This window comes from Nanorana parkeri, unplaced genomic scaffold (genome assembly GCF_000935625.1).
Source record: "Nanorana parkeri isolate BGI_ZX_2015 unplaced genomic scaffold, ASM93562v1 scaffold1144, whole genome shotgun sequence".
Lineage (NCBI taxonomy): Eukaryota > Metazoa > Chordata > Amphibia > Anura > Dicroglossidae > Nanorana > Nanorana parkeri.
The window spans coordinates 521,579-532,192 of record NW_017307412.1 but is presented as its reverse complement, the minus strand read 5'-3'; the positions used below and the strand labels follow the sequence as shown (position 1 = coordinate 532,192).

Here is a 10,614-nt window from a genome sequence, read left to right as displayed (position 1 = left end):
AACTTTTTTTATATGTGACTTTTATTCTTTTTACTTTTTTTTATTTATATATTTTTTGTTTACACTTATTGTTATTGCTATTACATTGGGGATAGCACAGGTACACTTTATGGAGACATTGGGGGTCTCTAGGACCCCTAATGTCACCTGTGGACCCCAAAAGAAGCTGGTGAAGCAGGGATCCCGGGGCCGCAGATGGGCTAGCGCAGGGGCGCCCACTATTTTTCGTCTGGAGATCTACTTTTCAAATGACGAGCTCATTGAGATCTACCAACGAAAAAACACCTGCATTCAGGGGCGGGAGGGGGCGTGGCGGTGCATTGAAGTCAATGGCACCGCAGCCAGGCCCCTCGCTCACAGTGTGATCGCCTGCATTAGTGCCTGTGTTCCAGTCCAGTGCGATCCGCAAAAATGCTGCAAGCACTATTTTTGCAGATCGCACTGGACCGGATGGGGTTGTCGGAGCCGCTGTGACAGAACGGACGAGCAGTGAGGGGAGAGAGAGGCGCCGGCTGTCAGATCCTGGCCGGGCATCTCTCTCTCTCTCCTCACCGCTCTGCATTAGTTCTATGACAGCGGCTCTGTCCTCCGCCCTCCCCCGCCGCCGGTTCCTTCCCTTCTTCTCGGATCCCCGCTGGGGAGAGCAGCGGGGATCCAGAGAAGCGGCGGGAGGAGAGGACATGGCGATCTACCAGTGATCGACTAGCTTAGGGGGTTTTGTTTTTCTGCATTTGACTTACGATGAAGAATGCTCTGATTTAACCACTTGCCATCCGGCCGGACGGTTGATGCATAAGGGCAGGTGGGAGTTTATGAACAGGAATATAAAACTGGATAGTTTGACAAATTGAAGCCTTGGATACAAACAAGCATTCGGGTGGCTCTTGTGTGTGGTGCAGTAAAGTTGAGGGAACGGTGCATTAAGTGTGCGCCCCCCCTTTCGTCCATCGCCACTGCCGGCTATCCCGAACTTGGTTGTCCTCCATGTAGGCCCGAGACCTGCATGCCAGGTCCCAGTGGCTGGAATGTCACTGAATGCAGAAGTGATGTGAATTACATCACTTCTGCTTTCAGCCTGTGATTTCTCTGGCTGCTATAGCCGAAGAAGAAGCTGAAGAAGCAGATCTCTGCTTCTTCAGCTTCTTTAGGGTCCCTAGGTGACATTAGGGGTCCAATAGACCCCTGATGTCTTCATAAAGATGATCTGTCACTACATATGTGAAAACAAAAAAATTAGGTATAAAAAAAAAAAGGAAGTTTAAAAATTAAAGAAATACTTGTAAAAACGACAATTACACCACACATGTTACATATCACTGTGAACGCCAGAGTGCGAGCATTAATTCTAGAGCCATCAATCAGTGTTAACACTAAAGTGATGAGCAGGAATAGCTTTTACAGTGTCACCTATGGCAAATTGTCGGTATAGGAGTCTTTTGCAATTCCGGCTTAATTTTAAGGCTTGACATGTTTGATGTCTATTTACCCAATGTATTTGCCTGATGAAGGGACCATAGTCGAAACGTTGCTTATTGCACTGTGTCAGTATGTTTTTTCCTAGCATCTTAATAAAAAGGACATTGAGCACATTTGACCTTGGAGTGCGGGTGACTTTTTCAATATTCCTATTTACCTGACGTGACCCCATCTTTTATATTTTACCAAAAAATTGGGTAATAATAAATATTTCATAGCATAACGGTGTTGCATGACTGAATAGGTGTCAAAGTACCTCGGTGGTGAATGGCGAAAAATGGCCTGGACAGGAAGGGAGTTTAACAACTCGGTCTTCAAGTGGTTAAAGTGTATTTCCACTTTTGCAGCAAAATTGGGATAACACCTTCTTTATATTTGTTATATGTTTTCATTCACATTGAATAACATAAAAAAAATAGCTGCTTCCATTTTTAGGTGCATTTTATTTGCTTAAAAATCCTATCTATCTTCCCTCTATGTAAAGTTAAAGAACTTGACCCTTGTCTTTAAAATGACAACAAAAGCACCTTTGGAAATGTTTAGTAATGGCAATCTACAGATACTTCTACATCATTGCCAGTTTTTAATTTTTTGCATACCTTATTTTTTTCTTTTCCCCCCCCCAGTCTCCCCTTACTTTTCCCCCCTCAATCTCCCTTTACTTCCTGGAACTCTGGCACATGTGGCTAGGACATGTGACCATTCACATCATCTCAGGTGAAAAAATGCATTTCCCTGAGATCTCTCGAGATTTTGTAGTTTACAGATGAGATTTCCAAGCAATGCACTGTGATGTAAACTTCCCAGGATGCATCTCTTAGGCACATATTACATCACTAATGCCTAAGAGGACCAAGAAGTAAAAAAAATTGGTAATTGTAAGTAAAAGAAAAATATGGTTGACTAATGAATATAAGATGATTTCATTTCAGAATGCAGAGCTTAATTTTAGTAAAAGTCCACTTTAAGGAGGGGGCTGTGGGAAGTTATGTTTACTCTAATGAACCCTGTCTATACTGTTCCGGCAGATTTCATTATCAGATGTAAACTAGATTTGAACACTGTCTGTCCTATCAAAGGCTTAAAGATCTAGAAGCAATGTATGTTAAAGGAGAATTACGGGGTGAGTAAAAAACACTCAAGCCTACCTGTGACACTGAAGCTCTATTGATCGGAAAGCCAGTGAACACATACCGCTGATCGCTCACTTCCCGATCCTCTTACTGCAGAGAGCGGTCACTGTCAGTTACTGCTCCCTGCAAGGATTCCCCTCGCCGACTGGAAGAACGGACGGGAAAGTGGCCGGGCAGAGCCAGCTATCAATCAGCCAGTGGGGTGGATCTTGACATTACTCTCAGGATCAATCCTGGCTGTGGAGCGGCCCTGCGCTCTCAGCATGCCCGCTATATACTGAGTTTTGGGTCACCGGAGGACAAGGTTTATGACTTTCAGTGACCCTGAAGAAAACTATGGGCAAAAGAAGTTGCCCCATAGTTATCCTTTTAATGGCTCGCTCTTTCCGTAGTCTTTCTATGAGGACAGCCTGCCTTTCAAACTGTTCAGAATAGCTTGCAGTCTACACAGAGGCCTCCTCCAAATCAATAATTTAAAGTTAAGAAAAAAAAAATTTCAATTACATTTAGGCATGCAAATGTAACTGTACTTTAATTGTGCAGTATGTATGTCTTCTGGGGCAGTGTTTGACCTGCTTTGACTTTCTTTAGATGCACCTGGTCTGATTGATAGTTATTCTTGATGCTTCAAAAGTTCCTCAGTCAAGGCAAAAGCAGATCAAGCACAGCTTCTGCATTGTGGCTAGCAGGAAACACACTACTCAAATACATGAATCCACACCACATTCAGAAATAAGGCCCACCTACACATACCCTTAAAGTGTATGTAAACTGTAACAATTAATTTTTTTTGGTCTGTTAAAGTGTAACTAAACACAAATACAAATATTGCATTTATTACAGTTTACCAATCCTTAAAGGAGAACTATGAGGTGAGTGCTTTTCACTCACCTCATAGTTCTAGCCGACCTGTGACAATGAGACTGTCACAGGTCGGCTCTATAGATCGGGAGGTGAGCAAACACATACCGGCGTTCGCTCACCTCTCCATCCTGTCACGGCTCTCTGCCGTGACAGGGGAGGGGCTGGATTCCCCCCTCCCCGCTCCGATCCGCCAGCGTTGACTGGCGGAACGGACGGGGGAGGGGGCGGGTACAGCTGGCTCTGCCTCTAGATAGGCAGAGCCAGCTGTCAGTCACGCAGCTGGGCGGATCCCGGCATAATTGTCGGGATCCGCTTCAGCTGCGGCGTCTCAGTATACCGCGAGCAGCAGCTCGCGGCATACTGCGGCGTCTCAGTATAACGCGAGCTAAAGCTCGCTGTATACTGAGCCTAGGGTGACGGGAGGACGCTACTTTGTGTCCTCCCGTTACCCTAAGGAGAACTATGGGGAAAAGCCTTAACCCCATAGTTCTCCTTTAAATGTGGTGGCTGCATTAGTTTTCTTCTTTTGGTCTTTTTTGTTTTCTTTATTCTTACCTGGTAATCCAGCCAGGGACACACTTTCTGTCCTGGGGTGGCCCCACTATATGGAGGAGCAATGGAACCATCCGTGGACAGCAACATTGTCACCCTGTGGGGAGGGCAGTTGGGAAGGACTAGCAGATTTAGATGCACTTGATGAAACAAATATAATCTGAACTCCATCTAACACATTTAAAGCCGTTCCAGCAACAATTTTTTGTTTCTGTTTTTGTATAAAGGTTTTGCATCAATGAATAAAAGCTGACCATTGTAAGCACCCCTCTCATTGGTAAATGGTTTGTTTCAACCCTCAGTCTGCCACTTTTAGTGGACAGCTTGGTCTGTTCAAGGAAGTTGACCAATAACAGACTTACCAGAAAAAAAATCCTAAATAAAGGAAACTAATGCAGACACCACATCTAAGAATTTGTAAGCTTTTGGGTTTAGATACGCTTTAAATATAACATTAAAAGAATTTTGTTATATCAGTTTGATAAGTGAAAAACAAAATACCAGAAATTAGGAACTGTCCTGTGTCTAAAGCACACTTTCTGTGTTGTCCCAAAAAGAGTAATTAGCACTCCAAGTTCATATCTTGGAGCTATTAAATAATTAGTCTTTATGCTGTGAGGATGGGGGGTGGATCTGAGTAGTTTGGCAAAAGAAAACGAGGCAGGGCTGACAGCACTCTGAAATAAAACGTGTGTGTTCCAAAACAAATTAATGCATCTCACTATTCACCCACTGTTGCCCAGTCTTGCCTAACCTTCACATATCTAGATCCTCAAGACACTATAGGTCTTGCTGAGTCTCAGGGAGATCATTATTGACTGATTCTCTAATTGACGCAATACAGACCCTTTAACACCTATGTTTGTGGTTACCAGCCAAGATTTTACACTCTTAATGAACATGTTATGTATTAGCCTTTGTAACCAAATCTCTCTGAAAGTTTGTAATTGTGTACTCATGATAAGGGTCTATGTTTGAGTAAAAACCAAAATATGTTAAAAAAAAATCTGTGTATTGTCACCAGCGTGGGAAATTAGGAGCAGATTGCATTTCTGGCAGGTGGACAGCTATATTTCTGTACTTTCAGGTGCTTTAAATCAGGGACGTGCGGTCAGGGGAGGCAGGTGAGGCAGAGCCTCACCTAGTATTATGGAGGAAAAAGCTGTCAGCTTCAAGTCTGAAGCTGACAGCTTTTTCTCCATTCAGAGCGGCTTCTTACAGGTTACATAGCAGGGAAAGCCTCCCAGCCTTGGAACCTGTCGTGGAGGGAGCGCTGCCATTTAATTACAGGCAGTGCTGCATCCGGCTTTTGACAGCTAAGTTAGGTTACACAGCAGCGGGCTTCCCCACTGCTTGTGTAACCTAACTTGGTGAGGAAAGAGCTGCCACAGCCTCTACTCTGTGTTAAGGTGCCCATACACCTTACGACCATCGCAAGACTTTTGTCTTGCGATGGTCGCAAGCTCATTGAAAGCTCGTACGATCTGCCCATCTTGGACGGGCAGATCGTACTTGCGATCATTGAAAGCCCGCTCCGCTGAGGGGCGGGCTTCCGATGACCGCAGTGAGGGGCGGGCTTTTCCGATCACTGCAAACGGGCCGTTCGGCAGTTGTCGAACAAGCAGGCCACTAACCCGCCGAGAAACGTACGATTCTCGGCGGGTTTTTTTCGACGGAAGACGCGCGACCGTACAGTAGAAACGGTTGCACGCCTTCCATACACTGTACGATTCTCGTACGATCGCGGGATTTCCCGCGATTCTCGTACGAGAATCGTACAGTGTATGGGCATCTTTAGAGGCGTGATCTCTGTGAATGGCGCTTTGCCATTGGTCCAAGCTGTCCAATAAAAAAAAAAAATGAAAAAAAACAGGGAGGACATCAACCTCGATGCCTAACCAGTGACGAGCAAGTGAGGGACAGGGAGGCTCCTCCCTGTCTCCTCCCTTCCTACTCCCCACACAGCATGGTTAGCAAGCTGTGGCGGGGCTTCGCTGGGGTTGGGCGGGGCTTTGGCGGCAGGGGAATGCCTCACCCAGCACAGAAGGCAAGTCACTGCTTTAAATGAATAAAACATGGGGAAATGTGCATGTATTGCAGAGATGTACTACAGTACATATATTTTTATCATTTATTTTAGGCATTGTATACATGGGCTTTATTTTTCTGCACTGTACTTGTGTTAGAAGTATAAATCACTTTAAATGCAATACTGCAGATTGATCATTCCTCGCTGTATTTGACCCACTTTGCGTTTCTTTGGACAAAGTTGGTCTTATTTAGATCCATTTTTGGTGCTTCAAAAGTTTCATTTCAGGCCCCCCGCTGGATTCAGAAGGTGAAACTCTGCTCAAACCCATGAAATGCATTTGGAACAAAACATAGCATTCACAACAAGGGCCATTAACACAAGCTCTAAGGAAAGTAGGATTCACCTACTCTTGGATGTGATACATTACATAATGTATCACATCCAAGTACTGCTTAGGAAAATACTCCTTCTCAATGCAGTGTAACGTTAGGCCCCTTTCACGGGCGGACCTGATCGGATGCCCAAAGCTAGCCTATGGGCAGCCTTGTGTAAACGGACGGGCGTCCGTTTACATCTGGTTGCCCCCAACTCTGGCCAGGTCCGGCAAAACAAATGGATCAGAGATCCATTTTGCCGGATCTGATCATGCCTGATCAGGGGTAATCTAATGTAAATGGACACATGTCTGTGTACATCCGATTTCCCATAGACCTTTCCTAATCAGTAAAAAAAAAATCAGTATTTAAATTTCAGGTTTTAGAAAAAGTGACCCTTGCAGTTGGGCTACCCCTGCATTGCAAGGGTTAAGTGCTCAGGAGCTGGAGGGACGCCAGCCAGAGCATCCTAGGTTAGGGTGACCATTTGTTCCCGATTTCCAGGGACAATCCCTGGATTGAGGAGACAGTCCCCGGGCAAATTATGTCCCCGGAAATGTCCCCAGGAACATAAAATAATTTTATTTTTTTTATACTCACCTGATCCCTGGATCCACCGACAAGCCTCGGCTGCCTAATCGAGCAGGAGGTGGAGGCAGAGAGCAGCAGGAGGGGGCGGGTGCGGATCCAGATATCCGTTGGGCGACGGAGGAAGCCGGTCCTGGAGCCCTAGTCAGGCACGGAGGAGGCTGAGTGCCCGCAGTGATGAAGGAGGCCAGGTCCAGCAGCGGGAGGCAGAGGCAGTTAAGAGGATCACCCTGCTGTTAAAGGGACCCTGCAGAGCCCAGCATAGATTCTGCACAGCCCACCTGAAAGTCTCAGGTGGACTCTGCGGGATCTGAGCTAGGCTCTGTGGGGTCTATGGTGAGCTGTGCAGGAGGGTCTCAGGGGGGGCTGTGCAGGATCTGAGGTGGGCTCTGCAGGGTCTCAGGGGGGTCTGTGCAGGATCTGTGGTGGGCGCTGCAGCCTGCAGAGCCCACCACAGGTTCTGCAGAGCCGACCATAAACCCCGCGGAGCCCACCACAAATCCTGCACAGCCCCCCTGAGACCCCAGCTTTCCTGCTATGCTAATAGCGGTACATGTCAAAAGCAGGATACAGAATGCGCGCTGTATCCAGCGACTGACAGGGTACGCAAAAAGTCAAAAACAGGAAGGGGTGGGGCAAATTTAGTGTGGGGTGTGCCTGAATCTCGTCTTGCCTAGGGCAGTCACAAAGCAAAATACACCACTGCCCGTCTCCCACCCTGTCAGAAGCTGCATACAGCGGGTGCCGGTTACTATTTAAACCGGCGCGTGCTGTAAGCAGCTTCTGTGAAGATGTGCTATTAGCGTAGCAGGGAAGCTGGCTGCGCATTTTGCGTAGCTCCTGCCACGCTAATAGCGCAGCCTGTCAGAAGCTAAAAAAATGTCCTTGGATTTCATTTTAAAAAATCCGGTCACCGTGTCCTAGGTTGCTAAGAGCAGCAATCTGGGGCACTCTGGATGGAAAGTGGGTGACAGGCACACTGCCACTCTATCTGCCCCCCCCACACACACATTGCCCAAAGAGATGCTGCCTGAGGCAACAGCCTTAGGCTGCCTGATTATAGGGGTGGCCCTGCACACCATGTTAATCTCAGGGCTTCACAAAAGGATGAACAGTTTGGAGAAGTGAACAATCTAGGCCAACATAGCGGGTTTGGAAAAATTCTCCAATTCAGCTCACTTTCCAGTTCAGCTATGTTGTCCTAGATTGTTCACTTCTCCTGTCTTCTCCAAACTCTTCACCCTTTTGTGAATGACCTTGTCTATCTTTATGAACTGATTTCTGTGATCCCAAATAATCTGATACATCTGGATACAGTTTATTTTATTTATTTATTTCAGGTATTTATATAGCACCAACAACTGTACACAACGCGTTACATGTGTACATTCACATCAGTCCCTGCCCCAAAGGAGCTTCCAATCCAAGGTCCCTATCTCACATGCATACATACAGGGCCGATTAAGCTTCCAGCATGTCCGGAGCACCCGGAGGAAACCCACACAAGCACAGGGAGAACATGCAAACTCCATGCAGATAGTGTCCTGACCGGGATTTGAACCGGGGAGCCCCAGTGCTAACCACTACGACACTGGAGAATATATGAAAGCTAGAGCAGACAGAACCTGGAGCAGTTGCCCATAGTAACCAATCAGCTTCTCTCTCTTCATTTTATTAAGTCACGTTTGTGAAAATGAAAGAGAGAAGCTGACTGGTTACCATTGGTAACTGTTGCAGTTTTAGGACGCCACAACAGTGTGAATGTGCCACACGGCATTTAGCAGCGACGGATAATGATTTAGTAAGTGAATGGTGCGTGGCATGCTGAGTGGCGTCGTTTGTGTCGGTTTAGAAAGTTGTCAGAGGTTGTGTGATGAGTGTGTTGCACATTGAGAGGAGGGGCGGGGCTTGCAGTCACAGCCCAGCAGCGAGGTCAGCCCAGAGCACACTCACACACACGGTGACGGCTCGTCTTCGGCTCTCTCCTTCACTCGCCGTGTGTGTGTAGACTGCGGGTGATGTTTTATGGCTGCTCTCGTCACCCAATCAATGAGCTCGCCCTGGGAAAGCCGGAGGATTCGTTACCTGTTTGAGCTGTGATCCTGCCAGACGCCGTGCCAACATCTCCTTCTTCTTCCTCGCACGTTTCCTCGTCTTTTCCTCGGGCCCCTCCTCTCCAGTCTTGTCTGTGTGCTGTGCAGTGTGTGAGAGAGAGAAGAGAGTATGGCTGCAGACGGAGCCAGGTCCAGGTTTGGCAATCTGGGCCATCGTGCCGGAGGAAGCAACAGCAGCAGCCCATCTTCCAGTCCCAAGCTTGGCGGGGGCAAGAGCCGAACTCCCCCGCAGTCCCAGAGTCCTTCTTCACCTGGCAGCAAGCACCAGCAGCTGAGACAAGCCCCTGCCTCTCCAGGACATGCCTTCAGGAAAGTGACCCTCACCAAGCCCACCTTCTGTCACCACTGCACGGATTTCATCTGGGGACTGGGCGGCTTCCTGTGTGAGGGTAAGTCTGTCTTATGGTGGCACCTACTCACCTTGTCACATCTGCCACAACTCATCACCTTATCCTAGTAGATATAGATCAAATGGCATGGCTTTCCTAGTACAAATCACACCTGTGCATTGTGCTAACGCACGTTTAGCTTCGCTTTCCTGGATTTGCGCGGCAACACGTCTACCATGGTGTTTGCGCTGCTTTTCATTTTAAATAGCACCCTGATGCACTAACACAATGAGGGGAATTGATCAAAAATGGAGCTGACAGAAACTGGCGCAGTTGCCCATTGCAACCAATCGGCTTCTATCGTTTTCAAAGCTTAACTGAAGAGAGAAGCTAAATGGGTTGTCATGGACAACTGGTCCAGGCTCTAGCTGAACTCTGTCACACGTGTTGTGACAGACCATGTAGCTATCTCATCCCTCACCTGACCTATGTACCCCTTATTTAACGACCACTAAGGGTACTCTGTGGATGGCGACGCATACCAAGTCACCAGCACACCAAGGATCTTTATCCAATTACCCTTTATTGACATTCATTTTAAAGCTGGCCATACGCTATGCGAATTTTGTCTGGTTCTTGATGAACACCAAGGATCCTTCTCTGATGACCCCTTTGTTGACAATCCTTCTAAAGCTGGCCATACGCTATGCAAATTTTGTCCGGTTCTTGATGCACACCAAGGATCCTTATCCGATGACCTCTTTATTGACGTTCATTCTAAAGCTGGCCATACGCTATGCAAATTTTGGCCGGTTCTTGATGAACACCAAGACCAGCACACCAAGGATCCTTATCTGATGACCTCTTTATTGACGTTCATTCTAAAGCTGGCCATACTATGCAAATTTTGTCCGGTTCTTGATGAACACCAAGGATCCTTATCTGATGACCTCTTTATTGACGTTCATTCTAAAGCTGGCCATACACTATGCAGATTTTGGCCGGTTCTTGATGAACACCAAGACCAGCACACCAAGGATCCTTATCTGATGACCTCTTTATTGACGTTCATTCTAAAGCTGGCCATACACTATGCAAATTGTGGCCAGTTCTTGATGAACCTGCCTCAATTTGTACAGTGGGTGCCGCTGT

The 10,614-nt window shown here is 46.9% G+C and overlaps 1 protein-coding gene across 1 annotated transcript in view; it reads left to right on the top strand.

Annotated features, from left to right (window-relative positions):
• Nucleotides 1–9,038: 9,038 nt before the first annotated feature.
• The window catches only part of DGKQ (diacylglycerol kinase theta), a 147,094-nt gene continuing 145,518 nt past the window's right edge, over nt 9,039–10,614 (top strand). Inside the window, exon 1 of the mRNA XM_018568147.1 lies at nt 9,039–9,522. Coding sequence (XP_018423649.1) covers nt 9,243–9,522 — 280 coding nt within the window. The 5' untranslated portion in view covers nt 9,039–9,242. The remainder of the gene's footprint in view (nt 9,523–10,614) is intronic.